Source organism: Salmo salar, chromosome 01 (genome assembly GCF_965601325.2).
Source record: "Salmo salar chromosome 01, fSalSal1, whole genome shotgun sequence".
Classification (NCBI taxonomy): domain Eukaryota; kingdom Metazoa; phylum Chordata; class Actinopteri; order Salmoniformes; family Salmonidae; genus Salmo; species Salmo salar.
This window is the reverse complement of record NC_138291.1, coordinates 147,891,511-147,912,655: the sequence shown is the minus strand read 5'-3', so window position 1 is coordinate 147,912,655 and position 21,145 is coordinate 147,891,511. Positions and strand designations below refer to the sequence as shown.

The 21,145-nt window shown below is 44.1% G+C and overlaps 1 protein-coding gene across 3 annotated transcripts in view; it reads right to left on the bottom strand.

Moving 5' to 3' along the window:
* The window catches only part of igsf9a (immunoglobulin superfamily, member 9a), a 30,998-nt gene extending 10,349 nt beyond the window's left edge, over positions 1–20,649 (bottom strand). For 2 of the 3 annotated variants that reach the window (XM_014132158.3, XM_014132181.3), the window contains exons 1-12: positions 20,099–20,498; positions 15,924–16,018; positions 15,577–15,771; positions 11,364–11,510; positions 9,188–9,336; positions 8,889–9,006; positions 7,851–7,992; positions 7,539–7,684; positions 7,278–7,420; positions 5,244–5,384; positions 4,118–4,234; positions 2,364–2,514 (exon numbers count right to left, since the gene is read on the bottom strand). In XM_014132158.3, coding sequence (XP_013987633.3) covers positions 2,364–2,514; positions 4,118–4,234; positions 5,244–5,384; positions 7,278–7,420; positions 7,539–7,684; positions 7,851–7,992; positions 8,889–9,006; positions 9,188–9,336; positions 11,364–11,510; positions 15,577–15,771; positions 15,924–15,984 — 1,510 coding nt within the window. In that variant the 5' untranslated portion in view covers positions 15,985–16,018; positions 20,099–20,498. The other variant, XM_014132168.3, reaches the window with a different exon arrangement.
* Positions 20,650–21,145: the final 496 nt, after the last annotated feature.

The window sequence follows — 21,145 nt, the reverse complement described above, 5'->3', positions numbered from 1 at the left end:
CAGGGCTTGCAAACCATTACAGACTACAAAGGGAAGCAAAGCCGAGAGCTGCCCAGTGACACGAGCCTACCAGACGAGCTAACCTACTTCTATGCTCGATTCGAGGCAAATAATACTGAAACATGCATGAGAGCACCAGCTGTTCAGGACAACTGTGTGATCACGCTCTCCGCAGCCGATGTGAGTAAGACCTTTAAACAGGTCAACATTCACAAGGCCGCAGGGCCAGACGGATTACCAGGATGTGTACTGCAAGCATGCGCGGACCAACTGGCAAGTGTCTTCACTGACATTTTCAACCTCTCCCTGTTCGAGTCTGTAATACCAACATGTTTTAAGCAGACCACAATAGTCAGGACAACAACCTCTCCCTCAACGTGATCAAGACAAAGGAGTTGATTGTGGACTACAGGAAAAGGAGGACAGAGCCCGCCCCCATGCTCATCGATGGGGCTGTAGTGGAGCAGGTTGAGAGCTTCAAGTTCCTTGGTGTCCACATCACCAACAAACTAACATGGTCCAAGCACACCAAGACAGTTGTGAAGAGGGCACGACAAAACCTATTCCCCCTCAGATCCTCAAAAGGTTCTACAGCTGCACCATCGAGAGCATCCTGACTGGTTGCAACACTGCCTGGTATGGCGACTGGTCGGCCTCCGACCGCAAGGCACTACAGAGGGTAGTGCGTACAGCCCAGTACATCACTGGGGCCAAGCTTCCTGCCATCCAGGACCTCTATACCAGGCGGTGTCAGAGGAAATTATCAAAGACTCCAGCCACCCTAGTCATTGACTGTTCTCTCTGCTACCGCACGGAAAGCGGTACCGGAGCGCCAAGTCATAAGACTCCTGAACATCTAATCAAATGGCTACCCAGACTATTTACATTGCCCCACCATCTTTTATGCTGCTGCTACTCTCTGTTATTATCTATGCATAGTCACTTTAATAACTCTACCTACATGTACATATTACCTCAATTACCTCGACTAAACGGTGCCCCCGCACATTGACTCTGTACCGGTACCCCCTGTATATAGTCTCGCTATTGTTATTTTACTGCTGCTCTTTAACTACTTGTTACTTCTTTTTCTTATTTGTATTTTTTAAACTGCATTGTTTGGGGCTTGTAAGTAAGCATTTCACTGTAAGGTCTACATCTGTTGTATTTGGCGCATGTGACTAATAAAATTTGATTTATGATCATATAGCCTAGCTTTTTTTTTTTTAATGGCCAGAACAATGTATTGGCAGGGTAATTCCAGCAAAGCCAATATGCAGTGATAATGTATTGGGTTTATAGCTTACTGCACAAACCTCATTTCTACAGTACTGTTTTTAATAGGTTAATGGTGCATAGGCTTACGTTTTTTAAGTCATGCAAAAACAACATCTGAGTGGTAGATCCCCGGCTTGCATTTTGACTCAGTGATCTTGACTCAGAAAAGGTTGGTGACCACTGTTCTAGAGATTTCCCTGTTAACACTATCAACGTTTCCCTTTACTGTGGCAATTGTGATCGAATCAATGCAATATTAGTCACTTTCAATGCAACATACCCGAAACAAAACAAACTATGCAAGACTTAGCATGCAAAACTAACTATGCAAGAGATTTTGCATCGGAGTAGGATTCTATTGCACTAACATGCATGACTAAGCCCGTAGTAGACCAATATGCAAATAGACCGTTGCCATATATGGATCTGTGCCATTTACTTTGAACTGGACTGTGTTAACAGCGCGAGTGGTCGTGAGTAGATGCACTTGTTTTGAGATCAAAGTGAGAGCTGCATGTAGCCACATTTTGTTCATATCCTTTACTAGTTAGTGAGTTATTAGCCCAGTTATAGATCATTTGTAGTCAGCAATAGGGGAGTGATTGCTTCCTGCAAGAGCACAAAACGTGCACATTTCTAGACATCTTTGAAAAGCGAGTCAGGTAAAAAGCTTTTATTGTCTTAAAGGGGCAGTGTTGTATTTTGAGACAGGCTTGAATAAGCTAAGTAGTCAATAGGCAGAACGTAGCATAATTTGTCTGATTCTCTGTAATAATGGTATGGAAATAATAATGCATATTCTTTTGTAAAGTGGTTTCTTTCATCAAACAATACAACAAGATTTTCGGATAAGTGAATAAACAGGTTAATGTCAAGCCCTGTATGTTTTTTTCCAAAAGTCTCATGGAATGTAGGCCTACATTGAACACCACACATTGGCTGCATGATAGAACAGCTATTTCCATGTTTGCACTCAGCAGACCTGAAATTTGCTCAGTGCTGAAAAACAGAGAGAACATTGGTAATGAACACTTTACATAGTAGCTACATTAATAAAGATGAGTCAGTCAGTCTGTTCCACTCACCCAGCACTGAGATGAGAGTGCTGGCTTTGACAGTGGCCACGCGGTTTGTAACGCTGCACACCCACTCCCCCTGGTGGTCTTTACTGAGAGGAAGCAGCAGCAGGGAGCCGTTAGCTGCTACAGAGTACTGAGAGCGTGTGGCAGGTCCAACCTACAGACAGGGAGGACAGAGAGATCAGACTACAGAGTACTGAGAGCGTGTGGCAGGTCCAACCTACATACAGGGAGGACAGAGAGATCAGACTACAGAGTACTGAGAGCGTGTGGCAGGTCCAACCTACAGACAGGGAGGACAGAGAGATCAGACTACAGAGTACTGAGAGCGTGTGGCAGGTCCAACCTACATACAGGGAGGACAGAGAGATCAGACTACAGAGTACTGAGAGCGTGTGGCAGGTCCAACCTACATACAGGGAGGACAGAGAGATCAGACTACAGAGTACTGAGAGCGTGTGGCAGGTCCAACCTACAGACAGGGAGGACAGAGAGATCAGACTACAGAGTACTGAGAGCGTGTGGCAGGTCCAACCTACATACAGGGAGGACAGAGAGATCAGACTACAGAGTACTGAGGGCGTGTGGCAGGTCCAACCTACATACAGGGAGGACAGAGAGATCAGACTACAGAGTACTGAGAGCGAAGTGGCAGGTCCAACCTACAGACAGGGAGGACAGAGAGATCAGACTACAGAGTACTGAGAGCGTGTGGCAGGTCCAACCTACATACAGGGAGGACAGAGAGATCAGACTACAGAGTACTGAGAGCGTGTGGCAGGTCCAACCTACAGACAGGGAGGACAGAGAGATCAGACTACAGAGTACTGAGAGTGAAGGGCAGGTCCAACCTACAGACAGGGAGGACAGAGAGATCAGACTACAGAGTACTGAGAGTGAAGGGCAGGTCCAACCTACAGACAGGGAGGACAGAGAGATCAGACTACAGAGTACTGAGAGTGAAGGGCAGGTCTAACCTACAGACAGGGAGGACAGAGAGATCAGACTACAGAGTACTGAGAGTGAAGGGCAGGTCCAACCTACAGACAGGGAGGACAGAGAGATCAGACTACAGAGTACTGAGAGTGAAGGGCAGGTCCAACCTACAGACAGGGAGGACAGAGAGATCAGACTACAGAGTACTGAGAGTGAAGGGCAGGTCCAACCTACAGACAGGGAGGACAGAGAGATCAGACTACAGAGTACTGAGAGTGAAGGGCAGGTCTAACCTACAGACAGGGAGGACAGAGAGATCAGACTACAGAGTACTGAGAGTGAAGGGCAGGTCCAACCTACAGACAGGGAGGACAGAGAGATCAGACTACAGAGTACTGAGAGTGAAGGGCAGGTCCAACCTACAGACAGGGAGGACAGAGAGATCAGACTACAGAGTACTGAGAGTGTAGGGCAGGTCCAACCTACAGACAGGGAGGACAGAGAGATCAGACTACAGAGTACTGAGAGTGAAGGGCAGGTCCAACCTACAGACAGGGAGGATAGAGAGAGATCAGACACACAAGCTGGGCTGATTGCTGATGAAGGGCAATCTGCAATCAGTGAAGTGTTTGTTTGTCTCTGTTTGTCGGGAGAGGGGTGCTTGCTTGCAGGTGTGTGTTAAATAATAGCTATTTCTGCCTCAGGGTTTGTCCACAGTTCATACTATCGTATTCACATGTTGACAGCCCTGTGTGCTGGCTTGTTGACTGAAGAAGTCAGTAGAGTACAGTCATTTGGTGTGGGGTCTGTTGGAGTGTTCTCACCTTGCTCCAGGTTATACTAGGGGCTGGATCTCCAGTGGTCTGGCAGGGAATAACAAGCATTCTCCCCACCTCCTGTCTATACTCCGTACGGGGACACACGCTGAGTGACGGGGGGTCCTGTGGGTCAAAACAAAACAACCAGCCGTGTCATTTAGTCAAGGAGTTTATTGCAATTAGAGAAAGTGAGTGAAACAGTTGATTACCTTCAGCTTTAGCCAAGATTATTCTATTTACAAAAGGATTAGCTCCATAATGTCACGACACCTACGGAAGGTGGCGCCCCTCCTCGCCCGGGCGGCACTCAGCGGTCGTCGTCGCCGGCCTACTAGCTGCCACTGATCTATGTTTCACGTTCTGTTAGTTAGGCCTAGGTTAGTTACGCACCTGTTTTGTATTAGTTGTTAGTGGGGAGGGGTATTTAGGCTAGCTAGTTAGGTTTGTGGGTTGTGCGGGATTGTTTGTTGTCAGGATTGTATGTTGGTTATGAGGATCTGTGTTTTTTCCCTCTTGGGGTTACGTAGTATTGTATTTGGGCTGCGTCCCTGGTGATCGTTCGTAAGAGGGTGGTGCTTTTTATTTAGCACACCTTGCACTCCGTTCTTTTCATTTTTTCCATGTGAAAATGTATTAAAAGTTTATTCCCGGAATCATCTGTCTCCTGCGCCTGACTCCACCTCTCCTTATTCCTCAAGCCACCCATTGTGACACATAATTAACTTTGATATAGAGGAGCTATTGTAATCAGACCACATTAAACTCAATTCATGTAACAGGCTGACAAGTAGGAGTGTAAGAAGGTCATCAAAATGCTCATTGGCTATCTCAGATAAGAGCTCTCTCTTCAGTATGAGAGAGACTTTTAATTGGGCAGCATTTTATTTTACACTGCGGTTTTCATAGTTTCCTTGTAAATTGCAGGTAAATACCTAAGTGGTAAAAATGGGACATTCTAGTCTAGTTAAATTGCACAAAATTAGTAATCAACTACCTGTTACCAAATTGGTAGCAATAACTTTTTAAAGAAACAAACCAATATTGCAGAAGTTATTAATGTGCAATTACCATTTTACCACGTAATTTCTGTACTGTACAATAAACTGCTAGAGAACATTGGGTGTACCCTGACCTGTAGGATGACTGTCGTGGGCCCTGATTGGCCCATGGTCCCGTAGCTGTTGTAGGGGGTACACGTGTATATGCCTGTTGCATCATCATTGGCAGTAGCCATGAACACCGAGCCTTCAGTCGTCAACGTCCATCCTGGGTACTGATTAGATAAAACAGAGCGAGGGGTCAGAGAACTTCAACAGTTTTATAATTCAGCTTAATGTGAAAAATTATGTAAACAATGAACAGCAACTAATGTCTTAGCTGAGGATAAAGCTAAGTGTGCCAAGCCCCAAAAATTATATACATCGCCTTCGGAAAGTATTCAGACCGCTTGACTTCTTCCACATTTTGTTACGTTACAAGCCTTATTCTAAAATGTATCAAATAAAAAAAATCTTAACCAATCTACACACAGTTTCTAGAAATGTTTGCAAATGTATAAAAAAACTGAAATATCTTATTTACATAAGTATTCAGACCCTTTGTTATGAGACTCAAAATTGAGCTCAGGTGCATCCTGATTCCACTGATCATCCTTGAGATGTTTCTACAATTTGATTGGAGTCTACCTGTGGTAAATTCAACTGATTGGACATGATTTGGAAAAGCACACACCTGTCTATATAAGGTCCCCCAGTTGACAGTGCATGTCAGAGCAAAAACCAAGCTACGAGGTCGAAGGAATAGTCTGTAGAGCCCCGACACAGGATTGTCGGGTGCGCAGGCACCAGCACGGGTCGGGTGCGGGCCCGACACGGTGTGCGAGGCCAGACGGGGAAGGCCACTTTCTGTAGCATTGAAGGTCCCCAAGAACACAGTGGCCTCCCTCATTCTTAAATGGAAGAATTTTGGAACCACCAAGACTCTTCCTAGAGCAGGCCTCCCGGCCAAACTGAGCAATAGGGGGAGAAGGGCCTTGGTCAGGGAGGTGACCAAGAACCTGATGGTCACTCTGATAGAGAGTTCCTCTGTGGAGACGGGAGAACCTTCCAGAAGGACAACCATCTCTGCAGCACTCCACCAATCAGGCCTTTACGGTAGAGTGGCCAGACAGAAGCCACTCCTCAGTAAAAGGCACATGACAGCCCACTTGGAGTTTGCCAAAAGGTACCTAAAGACTCTCAGACCATGAGAAACAAGATTCTCCGGTCTGATGAAACCAAGATTCAACTCTTTGGCCTGAATGCCAAGTGTCACGTCTGGAGGAAACCTGGCACCATCCCTACTGTGAAGCATGGTGGTGGCAGCATCATGCTGTGGGGATGTTTTTCAGTGGCAGGGACTGGGTGACTAGTCAGGTCGAGGCAAAAATGAACAGAGCAAAGTACAGAGAGATCCTTGACGAAAACCTGCTCCAGAGCGCTCAGGACCTCAGACTGGGGCGAAGGTTCACCTTCCAACAAGACAATGACCCAAAAGACACAGCCAAGACAACGCAGGAGTGGCTTCGGGACAAGTCTCTGAATGTCCTTGAGTGACCCAGCCAGAGCCCGGACTTGAACCCGATCAAACATCTCTGGAGAGACCTGAAAATAGCTGTGCAGCAACGCTCTCCATCCAACCTGACAGGATCTGCAGAGAAGAATGGGAGAAACTCCCCAAATATAGGTGTGCCAAGCTTGTAGCGTCATAGCCAAAAATACTTAAGGCTGTAATCGCTGCCAAAGGTGCCTCAACAAAGTACTGAGTAAAGGGTCTGAATACTTAAGTAAATGTAATATTTCCGGGGGTTTTTTCAAATAAATTTGCAACAAAAAGAAATACAACTTTTCGCTTAGTCATTATGGGGTATTGTGTGTAGATTGATGAGGGGAAAAAAACTATTTAATCAATTTTAGAATAAGGCTTAACGTAACAAAATGTGGGGAAAAAATCTAGGGGTCTGAATACTTTCAGAATGCACTGTATACATCTCTGTTAAATGGAAACATATTCTCTGTTGAGTAGTAGGCCTACAGCACATATTGATTCCTTATGGAAATGGTCAAATCAGCAGCATCACACAGTTAATGGCTATCTCTATGAGGGGAGATATGAGGCTGATCTGCACCATGGCCAGATCCAGTGGCTGTCCATCCTTGGTCCAATCGACGCGGAGCAGGGGTGGCTGAGCTCTCACAGGGCAGGAGACCAGACCTCTCAGGCCTGTGGGGAGATATGTCTGCGGTGGCATCAGGAGAGCCTGGGCAGGGTCTGAGAGGAAGACAGGAAACAAACTGAAGGTTGGATGGGATTTATGGATAGGAAGGATTTGTGTCATTATGTGGGGACTGAAGATTGGAGAGGAACGCATCAACACATAGACACTTACGTGTCACAGTGAGATTGGCAGATGCAGTAGGCGGAGTCAACAGTCCATTGGTGGGCATGCAGGTATAGTTCCCAGAATCGTCTGGGGTAATGCGGGTGATGAGGAGGGTGCCGTCCACCATGATCTTCACACGGGACTTCAGAGCCCTAATACAAAAAAAATACAAAACTTAAAACACATTCAGACACACAACCCCTAAAGGACATTCAAATGGAGCAAACGCCTCATTAGAAACATTACAACATTTGCAAAATCCCATGTAAACACACAAATCCAATATAAAGAAACCGGGTCAAAATAGACCAAACTCACTCTATGTGGTAGACATTCTCTCCCTCTCTCTGCCACACATAGGTCATGTTGGGAGGATCAGCCACCGCCTGGCACTGCAGCTGGGCATCCTGGGTCATGTTGAGGGAGGTGTCCTTCGGGGGGATAACAATGACTGGAGGACCTGTTTGAGATGGAAAGAAATCCCTGATCTATTCTATGATAAAAGTCAGCAGGACATCGCAGATTAGCAAGATATCTAAACTCCAATCAGTTATCTGGTGAGAGCAACACTGCACAGCATGACAGTGACATTCATGTTGTGAGATTATGGCTGATTGAGATAAATACTTAGAGGATTTGTTTGAAGGCCTGTTTTATAGGCTTACATAAGGATTTGAAAAAGTGACTACAGCCAGAAATCAAAGCCTTATTATAATCCAAACAGGTGTCACTGCCAAAAACACACCCAAATCTAAACGGCATATCGTGGTCATATTGACGTCATGCGGCATAACATAGTGTGACTTAAAAATAAATGGAAAATATTTTATTACATAAGTGAAATTTATGAGGAAAAATATCCACAGTATGGACACACCATATAAACCCTTAGGTTCACCTGTAACTGAACATCACACATCCACCACCAGATGGCGATAACAATTCAACACTCAGAGGAAAATTAAAGAGCAGCAGTAAAATAACAATAGCGAGGCTATATACAGGGGGTACCCGTACAGAGTCAATGTGCGGGGGCACCGGTTAGTTGAGGTAATTGAGGAAATATATACGTGTAGGTAGAGTTATTAAAGTGACTTATGCATAGATAATAACAGAGAGTAACAGCAGCGTAAGGGGGGGGGGGGGGGCAATGCAAATAGTCTGGGTAGCCATTTGATTAGATGTTCAGTATTGCTTGGGGGTAGAAGCTGTTTAGAAGCCTACTTCTTCCTATTACCATTGGAAGAAAATAAGAACAGAATATTCCACTGAATTTTTCTATTCTTCCATTATGACCCAGGGGGAAACTGTAGACGGGGAACTCCTAAACAAACAAACAGACAAATAGCGACTGACCTTTGACTTTAAGTTTTGTCACATGAGTCACATTGCCCTCCGCGTTGGAGGCGAGACATTCATACTGTCCTCCTGCCTCCCTGTCCACTGCTCTGAGAGACAGTGTCCCGCTCAGAACCTGAGACAGAGAGAGAGAGGGGGAGAGAAAGAGCGAGAGAGAGAGAGCAATGAATTTCCCTGCAGGGACAATAAAGTTTGCATTGAGAGAGAGAGATAGATTGCAATGTTGGATGGTAGGGGTGATTTTTTTGTTTTTTTGTTATATGTTTAGTCACGAGGACCGAACCATGATTCCTCACCTCAACCTTGTCTCCTCCAATGAGAGTACCATCTTTAGCCCAGGTTATGGTGGGTGGTGGGTTACCGTGGGCAACGCAGGCCAGAGAGAGAGGATTCCCCACTAGAGCCTCCATGACAGGGGGAGGGGTCTTGCTGAAAATAGGAGGAGCTACAGAAGAACAACAAAGACAGTCAACACAACATCCTCTATCCCTTTTCCATAGAGAGAGTTAAACAGATTGTAAAGGTGAAGATCTCACAAAAAACAAAGCAGAATCAGCAGGTTTGACATAGTTTAACCTGTTAGGGCTAGGGGGCAGTATTTGCACGGCTGGATAAAAAAATGTACCCGATTTAATCTGGTTACTAATCCTACCCAGTAACTAGAATATGCATATACTTATTATATATGGATAGAAAACACCCTAAAGTTTCTAAAACTGTTTGAATGGTGTCTGTGAGTATAACAGAACTCATTTGGCAGGCAAAACCCTGAGACAGATTCTGACAGGAAGTGGACATCTGATGTGTTGTATTACCTTTAAACCTATGGCATTGAAAAACACAGGGGCTGAGGAATATTTTGGCACTTCCTATTGCTTCCACTAGATGTCACCAGCCTTTACAAAGTGTTTTGAGTCTTCTGGAGGGAGATCTGACCGAACAAGAGCCATGGAACGATGATGTCCCATTAGACACCTGGCGCGCGAGTTCATGTTGGGTACCCTCGTTCCAATGCGTTATAAAAGAGAATGCATTCGTCCACCTTGAATATTATTCATGTTCTGGTTAAAAAAGGCCCTAATGATTTATGCTATACAACGTTTGACATGTTTGAACGAACGTAAATATATTTTTTCCCCTCGTTCATGAAGTGAAGTCCGGCGGGCTTAGATCATGTGCTAACAAGACGGAGATTTTTGGACATAAATTATGAGCTTTTTTGAACAAAACTACATTCGTTATGGACCTGTGATACCTGGAAGTGACATCTGATGAAGAGAATCAAAGGTAATGGATTATTTACATAGTATTTTCGATTTTAGATCTCCCCAACATGGCGGCTAGTCTGTATCGCAACGCGTATTTTTCTGGGCGCAGTGCTCAGATTATTGCAAAGTGTGATTTCCCAGTAAGGTTATTTTTAAATCTGGCAAGTTGATTGCGTTCAAGAGATGTAAATCTATAATTCTTTAAATGACAATATAATATTTTACCAATGTTTTCTCATTTTAATTATTTCATTTGTGGTGCTGACTTGAATGCCGGTTATTGGAGGGAAACGATTTCCTGAACATCAACGCCACAGTAAAACGCTGTTTTTGGATATAAATATGAACTTGATAGAACTAAAAATGCATGCATTGTCTAACACAATGTCCTAGGAGTGTCATCTGTTGGAGATTGTAAAAGGTTAGTGCATCATTTTAGCTGATTTTATGGTTTTGGTGACGCCTGTCTTTGAATTGGCACAACATTACACACAACTCTTGTAAATGTACTGTCCTAACATACTCTAAATTTATGCTTTCGCCGTAAAACCTTTTTGAAATCGTAAAACGTGGTTAGATTAAGGAGATGTTTATCTTTCAAAGGGTGTAAAATAGTTGTATGTTTGAAAAATTTGAATTTTGACATTTATTTGGATTCAAATTTGCCGCTCTTGAAATGCACCTGCTGTTGATGGAGTGCACCACGGGTGGGACGCTTGCGTCCCACCTAGCCCATAGAGGTTAAAGTCATATTGGCTGAAGGCGATTGACCTGGGGTAAGCAAACATCCCTTAGAGGCCAGTCATTTACTGTACAGCTCACCATGAGTAAAGCATGTGTTTGTTTAGGAGACAGAGAGAGATGTTCTGCCTGGCTGTGTGCTCCAGGCCCTCCTCCCAAGGCATCTTAACCTTATTAGACAATGAGCCTGAGACGTGACCCTGCCGTTGACCAGGCCATGTGCCTGGCTAATCTGTCCTAATGCCTCTGCGCCTCTCCTGCTCCTCTCTCACCCCACCAAAAGTCTTCCTAGCAGGAAAGTGTCCTATATGGGTGTGTTTGTCTGAGCAGTCTTGTTTTGTTGAGAGAGGTCACAGAGAGACAGAGGGAGTGTGTGTATATGATATGATAGGGTACGATGAGGATAGTAGGACTGCATGGCCTTAAAATAAAGCCCCTCCCCATCACAAGCCCCTCCTCTCACCAGTGACAGAGAGCAGGGTCCAGGTGCCATTGCGGGTCTCATCTGTGGTTTTGTCCAGCAGGAGGATGCGACACTCATACAGGCCCTGGTCCTCTATGAGGAGCCCCTTCACCCTCAAGACAGTATTCCTCACCAAAGACACACGGCCTGGAGACACAGGGGAGGACACAGGGGTGGGAGGGCACGAGACAGGGTCAGAACCAATCAAACCATTGGAAATAATGAGGAATTTCAGGGAGGTTAAATACAAAGAATGTGTTTTACAACTGATAGGAATGTTCTATGATACTTCAATTGCCTACAGATATAGCCTTCACTGCCAAACATCAAACAGGCGCGCGCGCACACACACACACACTGGGATCGTCATCGAGAGCTTTGAAATGTTATCTCCTGGTTGCCAGGTGACTGCACCCTGTGGCAATGGTGTTTGCTGACTCACCCCTCCCTCCTTCCCTGTGGCGTATCTCTCCCTCACTCAATTTCTCTTAAGTTGTCATTTCTTTTGCTATTCAATAAAGCCATATTTGTAACTAAATAACTGAAACAGTGCAGTTTAGCAGCGTGATAAGCCTGGTCTTCACAGACAGTGAAGCATTGAGGAGAATATCCAGACACATACAGCTGCTGCATAAACATACAAGACATTACAAGAACACGAGCATGCCTCACACTGTAGTGCTAATGTGTTTGTGACATTGAGTCATTGAGGTGTGTTGAGATAATCATTAACCACAGTCCTTGTCTCCAGCGACAGGGAGGGACCGTTTCTATGCCCACAGTGGGGATCAGGAAGCTACTGCAGTTAAAGGGGTGGTGGCTGTGATAACAGATGAGGAACAGACTATGACATCACATGCTGTTTACTTTTCCAAATGGAATGGGGGCTAAATCCACATGGGTCACGGTCAGAGCAAAATACCCACTCACACACACACACACACACACACATATACACACACACACACACACACACAAACACACACAAACACACACACACTAGGGATTGGATCACCTACCGCTGTTGTGATTTGAAAAAGTTCACATGAAAAAAATGCATCTCTAGATTTGAATAATATGTAAATTGAGAAAGCAAGAGGAGAGAGAGAAAGCAAGAGGAGAGAGAGAGAGAGAGAGACACGCACGTATGCACTAACACAGGCACGGTATTGCATATGCAAACAAATCAACTCTGTAATGAGTTTAGTGGGGCTTAGAGTGGGGTTTCAGTGAAGGCATTGTTGATTTAAATACAATCACAAGACTGGCCCAGTGAGCCTCCTCTTTGGCAGCCATTCTCCCACATCATGGCATTCTCTGCAACCACCAAATGTCACTCCCCTCCACCACTCCTCTAGCCTCGTATATACCAGACTTATTAACACTGCAGCGAACCATTCATGTAAGCTCGCAGGATCAAGCTGCTCGCGAGGCTACCACTCCTCCCCCTCTTTCTCTCGTTCTCCACTTGCCGGTCCCTCCTCTCTTTTGACACTCTGATGTTTTTGTTGACTGCCATGTCAGTCTCTGTGTGTTTAATCCAGGACAACGCTCTCTCCCACACCCATTAGTTCAGATACAAGTGTGGGACATCTGAGTCCGATGTGACTAATAATAATAATATGTTTCCATTGGATGTCCAGTTCAGCAACTCAAAAAATTGGACCACACCCCATTGCTCTGAATGCATCACTAGACAAAGCCCAGCCAGGTTTGATCCTTCAATGGCCTCAGCTCTCAGGTGACAGCCCAACGGAAAAGCATCTACACTAACAGCACAGATGCATGACAATGGCTCTGCTCAAATAATGCACTTATTTCAATACACTACAACCCAATATAATGTTATGTTTTAATTTGTAGATGAATGGCAACAATCAAACAGATTAGATCTGGATCACTAAGTTATGCTAAACGTGCACACAGGCTGCCTTCAATCTAATATCACAGCTTTGCATGTGTAAATATCTGAATATGTTTTGTTGCTGATGGGACTTTCCAAGTGCCTACGGATATGAAATTCAGAATCTATGGTCCCCATCCCTTCCTTGAGACATGTCGTCACCCTTTGGCATGTGTTTCCCAGGCGCTGGTATTCTAGTTTCGGTCAGAGAAGAAAGCAGATAGAGTTACCTCCTGAAACCCTTCAGTTCCTAATGTCTGCATGTTGTTCTCCTGTTAAGAGACGCTGTGATTATTTGATATTTGAATCATCACAGTTTGGCTAACGGCTACCAACTCAGAGACTTGGAAACGGCTATGGAGCCGTAGGCATGCCTTAATGAAATATTAGTCATTCAATATAACAGTCAGTAGCCTAATAATCGTAATATGAGCCAATGCTGGTCCATAGATGGTGGAAAATATACAGGCCAGTACAGTGGGGATATTCTTTATGTATTTTTGATTTGCTTTGTAGACACTCTGGTAGTAATGTAGAGTACAGGATATCATTATGTTACACAGCATTTATACAGCTGTATTTCCCAAAGCATTGACTATTCTCTCTCCTGGGGTCTGAATCAGCATTTCTGTGTGTACAGAACTAACAACCTGCTCTCTTCTCCGGATCACTTCTCTCTCTCTACACAGCGCTCTCCCTCCCCTCTGCTCTATATACACAACAAACACTGAAAAGACCCATTCAGCTCTTCCTCCTCCGTAATAGAGGGGAGAGGGCTGACCTATCCAGAGGACATTAGTCAGACTTTCTCCTCTCTAGGTTTCTTCCTAGGTTCCTGCCTTTCTAGGGAGTTTTTCCTAGCCACCGTGCTTCTACATCTGCATTGCTTGCTGTTTGGGGTTTTAGGCTGGGTTTCTGTATAGCTCTTTGTGACATCTGCTGATGTAAAAAGGGCTTCGTAGATACATTTGAGGGATTTACTTTCTTGCTTTTTCTTTGGCAAGAACAGCACTGAAGATTGAGAGATAACGGATGCCTCATCACCAAGTCATATTACTCTGAATGGCTTTATAGCAGGTCTGCTCTACAGCAGTGTCAATGTCTTAATAGACAGACATTTTGAATTCAGGAAGCAGGTTAAACATGTGGTTAAATACAGGTCGATCTAACAGGTGAGTAACGTCTATGTAGTTACCGTGTGTGATATGACAAGCAGACATTGAGCCTCTAATACAACCCTGAGTCAACCTGGCTGTCTAGCAAAAGACACCTGAGAAGAGTGTCAACACACCATCTACCTAATAGGTTGAACAGTATTGCCCTTCCTCCACTATTGGGAAGCTTATGTTGCTGTCCCTGTCCTTGTGAAGCTGCAATTCAGCGCAAAACTTCAAATCGGCCATAATTGGCGTTACTGAGGTTCTTCTTCAAGGACAGAGACAAAGAGCTAGTGTCTTTTATTGACCTGAGGTGAATCCTCACTCAGTTCACTCAATCCTCACTCAGTCTTCTCATCACAAACTGCTGAGTGACTTTATTACCATACGTCTGTATGGTTATCGTATTTCCCTGTCTGGTTGCCATGGGTGTGTCATCTGGCGCTCTAACATTCTAATACGAATTGGCTGAACAGGTGTATAGTGTGATTTCTGAGCCCTAGCCAATACACACATTTGAATGCACTGCACCCGTGCACAAATTCCAATGATCAGAGAGAGGTCAAATCTCACTCCCACCGGCCCGTTGGAAGACAGATCTTCCTCTAGTTAGGTTCGTCCTAAAACACACAGACATGCTCTCCCTCTGTCCACGTCAAGCCCTTTGTCTGAGACTTTAAAGGACAGAAGCCGTCACAAAAGGTATTTCTGCTCTATTGAAGATCCCTTTTCCCCATAGACTGCCTTTGTTCTCTGACCCTAGGGCGGAATGGGGACAATAGACCATGATGCAATCTGAGAGGACCAACGAACACAAAGCCCCCAGCTCACACAGACCATTGGGGTGTGGTGCAGTTAGGAGGACTGAAGCTGACAAAGGGATAAGTTACTGTTGTTTTTTGAGTGAAGATAGCTGTTAAGGAAGGATATAGGTAGAATGAAGTCTGGATGGACTTTTACTGTAGGAAAGGGGGTTTGACAGTGTTAATGGACAAGGCCTCTGCAAAAGACTGTTTTGGGTCTGGAAACCTCAGCCTTGGGCAACAGATGATACCAAAGTGCTGAGACGGACCTGACAGGGGGCTGAAATGAAACAGTCTCACAGTAAAATTAGATCCCAGTTGAGCTTGTGATGGGCTGAATACGGACTTACCCTCGTAGTTGGGATGCACCCGAGGAGCATACACTCCAAATTTGATCAGGACTGGGATGTCGAATCCCTGGCGCACCCATTCCACCACGTGCAGGGGCACAGACGCACCCGTGTAAGGGAGTGGCAGTCTACACGCCATCTCCACCACACCCCCTACCTTGGCACGCACCTCTGGCTTCTGACCGTGAGTGACCCCTATGAGGGTCAACAAAAAAAGACATTATAAGCATTATTATAATCCTGCTGAGGGAAATGGCTGGATGTAGGGACAGGTATGGATGTGGCTGTGGAGAGAGCGAATGACAGAGAGTTCATTACAGAGGGAAAGCATTAAGTACTCCACTCACACAGAAGGCACAGTGCCATCACCATGGTAACATCCAGAAAAGAGTCTCTCTTTGGTCCCATAGCTGCCAGTCAAACAGCCTCCAGCATACTTGATCTGTTGACAAAAATACACACTTGTCACACATTGCATCTTGCAAACAAAACAGACACCTGTCACCTCTCTCCAAACTAGTGGGCAAGAGAGAACTGACAGTTGTGTCTAGCTTATAGACATATGGAAGATGTGTTTAGATTTCTTAAAGTACCTTTCTAAAGATTGGAATTCACCAAATATCATTTCGCAAACGGATATCCAACAGACAACCCTGCCAAAACCCTCCCAGCCCTACATGGTTCTCATAACTTCAATGCCCATTAAATGTCACATAAATCTACAGAGTCAGTTTTGCAGAGCACCTGACCAGCTCCAGTAAGAATCAGTGTGGTTTTCTCCGAGAGCTTAGTGAACTTGTTGGCTGTCAGCAGATACACAGCAGCCAGCAGTACTGTACTGCATGTGGTGCATCAGTCACTGGTGGCATAAAGCTGGCAGTAGGCTACTTCAAGCAGGTCAAAGACGATATTGTGCATGTTTTTATGATCTACCTTAAATCCATGATGAAGGTTTCCAGTTAGGAGGGTAAAAGTCAGAGCTTACCTCTACTATTATAACTTATACAGTAACCCTACAGCAAGAGTCAGCAACAGGCGGCCTGTGTGCCAAAACCGGACTGCAAACAATTTTTGGGGGGCCCCCCAGTTTTTGGTCAAATCACCTGGAATTCTGCAAAGAAATTGTTTAATTTAGGATATCTGTTCCCAAGTATACCCCTCTAATAAAAAAGAGACATCTATGATCGTGTCTCAATGTAATCAAGGTATGAAGTTATTGCTATTTTCAAATACAATCTATTTTTGGGCTTAGTTGTGGTCAATTTGCAGTGTATAAATGTATTATAATTACGTTCTGCCCCGACGACCATCCACTCTGAAAGAAATTGGCCCACGGCTGTATGTAGTTGCCTACCCCGTCCTACACTATGCCTCCATAGAGCTAGAGATAGACGGATTGCTTTGCTGGAGTCCTTAACCACATAAGACGTGTGTGGCGTGCTTGTGTGAGGGAGCGATTTAACGGGCTAATACTCCACTCAACACTCCATCCCCAGCACGCTTTACCACACACCACTAATGCCAGCTTATTACGCTAAGTTAATTAGAGCCACTGCAGACCGCAAGAGCAAAGGCTATTCTTAGAGGGAGCAGCGGCACTCACCAAATCCCACGGACACGTGTCATCCTACGCATACACCCACAAATCAACAAGTCCACCAAAGAGAGCTGCAATCAAGCTGAAGAGGATTTCATAGCAATTCAAAATGCATTTTAACTTCAATGAAAAATATTGAATGCATTGAAATGTAAAAAGTATCAATAGTAAATAGTGCATAAGTACAGTTGAGTATGTATAGAAAGTAATTTTCTATGGGTCTTCACTGTCGGTATTAGAGAGAGAGAGAAAAAGGTCAACAGTGACCACTCCCTGAATGACCAACTGAATACGTGCAGCAAGACTCACCCTGGTGACACAATTGCAAATAGGTCATAGGCTACGTACAAATTGACACTCACCATAAAACTTTACAGGACTCTCTTGCACAAAGTCCAGATGACAAACGCAATTAAATAAGATTGTCTTGTAAATTGAGTATCATAAGGAAGTCTCTAGTACTACGGTAATAACCATTTTGAGTGTGTTCGTCTGTTGTCACTCTATTTCAATTGCATTACTAAGCAAGCTGCCTCTTATCTTTCCTCCCAAACAGAGAGAAGATGAAAGGTTTGACTGGTCAGTAAGAAGGGCTTGGTGTGTACACACAGGGCTGACTGTGTTTCTGTGGTTAAGCAGCAAACCTACTGTCCTAGTATTTGGCTCACAATGAACAAGGACTAATACCCAAGAGACCCTACTCCAAGAAACCCTACTCCCAGTGCTTTTTAAATGCCCGTCTCTCTCCAGCATGGAGGTCAGGTAGATAGAATAATCTGTTCTGGAGGCCAGCCACACAGAAGAGACAACTAAGCATTCATAAAGAGACCGATGACATAATCCATCTGTGCTGTAGGTCTGTCTCATTCTAAGATGTCCTAATCTGAATCCTAATCTAAATGCAAAGTAAGCCCTGAGTGTACAATCGGACTCTGACAACGGAGGTGATTTGGGTGGTGCAATAGCCATACATAGTGAATGTACAGTTTTACGACCATGATTTGTTAAAGCAAGCAAAGATTGCATCTCTCTTCAAAGGAACAGCACTGCAAGAGGAAAAACAGAGCCAGAGCAATAGTCAATACTGGGATAGTCGAGAGGAGAGAGAGAGAGAGGAGAGAGAGAGAGAGAGAGAGGAGAGAGAGAGAGAAGGTAGTTGTAAACTAGTGAAAGGTCCGAAAACATTGGGAAAAGGCTGTTGTTTTTTTCATTTGGTTAATTGTTAGGCCTAATTAATAAAGGTGTTTACTCATTATTGAACCATAACTAAGAGAATGAAACAGAGAGAGAGAGACAGAGCCAGAGAAAGCTGTGAAGCTTCTTTAACCGTGGCAACCTAGGCCTGGTCTCTGGGCAATTCCCTCAGTACACTTCCTGCCTCCAATAAGCAGTGTCGACGTTAACACAACGCTCCTGCAGTGTTTGTAGAGCAAAAACAACAGCCCCAGTCAACAGGTAATGCCTATCTTTGATTTATCAGCATATAGGAAAGCAGGGAGGGCAGTGAAAGGGTTACTGGTGAAATACTACGTGCATTACTACATTTAAATCAGGGAAATGGGCAGCGATTGATTTGTAGCCACTAGAGAATACTTAACCATTCACCTAGCTCTATAACCCGGCCATAACCCTGCCTGGACACTGGCTAGAGAGGAAGCTCTGGATGCTGTTAAAATAGAGGCTTTGGCCAGATGTGCATTTAAGAGGGAAAGATTCCAACTCATCCATTGCCACTATGGTTGCGAGAGAGATTTTCTCACTCTTATTCTATTCATGTGAAATGGAAGAGACAGGTTAGGCCTATCACATGTGGGTTTTGGGGGTGAGGCATTGGCCGCAATATTAAGAGAGGTCACAAAGATCCCACACCTCTGAGTGATGCCGTGCATGAAAGTATTTTTAGAAGCTCTGTAAATGTGTATGTGTTTGTTGCACAGAGATGTAGAAATGTTCTACAAGCAAAATAAGAGATTCTAAAGGTGTCTTTGTGTGATCATCAGAGGTGACTGGATAAGCAGCTGTATTACACACTCCTGTTAATGCAGGTTGATCCTGCCAGCCGTGGTTTGAGGACTGGTTGTTCCTAGTCAAAACAAAGCACTCAGAACCCCACAGGTGAGATATTGTGCTCTATTCAGAACAAATTAGGCTTCTCATTCTCTAAGCCTCAAGGTATATGGGCATCTTCTGAGTAATAGCATAATAAAAGGGACGGTTTTCCCTGAACCTAGAAATCATCAGGGAAATGATTACATTCTCACATATCTGTTTGGAGGAGAGTTACCAGTAGATCTCTTGACAGTGGGCTGGAATCCCATCATGACCGATGCAGTTGACACTTATAGCCTATTTTTACCCCTTTTCACTCAATATAAAAGCATCAAATGGTATATGATTGGAGTATGTGGTTCAAATCTACAGTAAACTAACATAACCCCCACAACCCCTATTCACAGCAATGCTAGCACATATTTTACAATAGGCTGTTATACAATTACTTTTCTTGTGTGTCCTAAATTACTTAGGCAAGAGTAAAGTCACCTCACTCCACGTGACTCCAGTGATTCAGGACTTTAAACCTGAGCATAAATAATAAATATGAGGCTGGCATGGTAGTCAACTGCAAACACTGGCTCAGAGTACAATGAACCCAGTGGTCTCTTAAACAAGTAGCCCAGTTCCCTGTTTGTCATGTCTGCGACATCAGAGCAGGTACAAGGTCGAGGTTAGTCTAAAATAAAGATGCTCAAAAAGAACTGGCTTGTAAAATAACTTGAGATAGGTCAAGACCCACATTTGAGTCCTTGAACAGGTTAATGCCTAGAAGGTTCTATTAATAAATATTTAAAAAGCCATACAGAAGAGATAAAAACATGTATCTTGAAGTTGTCCGGGAACAAATTGAGTTAGCAAAATACAATTTACCTGTTTTACACTAATGCAAATAAAGGCAGGTTGTATTTCCATTTAGTGCGTCAGTCTGAAGTATTCTTTCAGTAATTCCTCTAGTCCTCAGTGCAAAAGTTACAGGTGTTTCACCGTGTTATTCTCAGGTGGCAAATATGTTGTTTCAAGTTAAAAACAGACTTGCTGATCCTTACTGAAACATCGAATAGTGTATGCAATTTAAAGCAGGTCAATGATGGCGCATTCTGCGCTGAATTCTCAAACACAGTTGCTAGACGCGTTGTATATCCATCATATTTCCTCTGTAATATCCAACATGTATACGAAGATTTACGATACTTCCAAGGTTAGAAAGTCCCCTAAAAAGCACAGAATAACTTTCCCTGCACATTTGATGCTCGGTAGCGAAGGTTTCTACTCTCACCTCTTCATTGAGCCGCTTGGTTGACCAATCACCTCCCCCTCTCTCTCCCGCTCTCCCACACACGCGCAGGCAAGCGCTTGCATGCACGCACGCACAATTTTAGAAAAAGGTTTGAACCAATTGTGCTTTTTACTTTCCAGTCTCTTCTCCTTTTTAGCACGTTCGTGTGTAGTTTAAATTTGTATTTTGTTGGCCTTCTTTGAACTGAATGTTTATTTATTTATTTTTAACTAGGCTAGTCAGTTAAGAACAAATTCTTATTTTCAATGACTGTCTGGCCCGACCAAACCCGGACGACGTGGTCCAGTTGTGCGCCGCCCGATGGGTCTCCCAATCACCGCCGGTTGTGATACAACCTGTTGCTTTCCTGCATGGACTAAAACTAACTTATCAAATAAATAAACTATTAAAGATATGTGAAATTAGACTGAATGAAAAATAGGCTACACTAGTAGAATAATTTCATATCCACACAAAATGTATGCTTTTATTTTATGAAAATTATATTTCCATTGGAAAAACAACTGCAGGCTATTCCAGTTTGCCTGACAGTAATGAAGCCTGGTGCAAATGCATTTTAGCACATTACCGATTATTGTAAATAATATTTCCCATTCTATTACAAAGATTTGGCCCAAAAA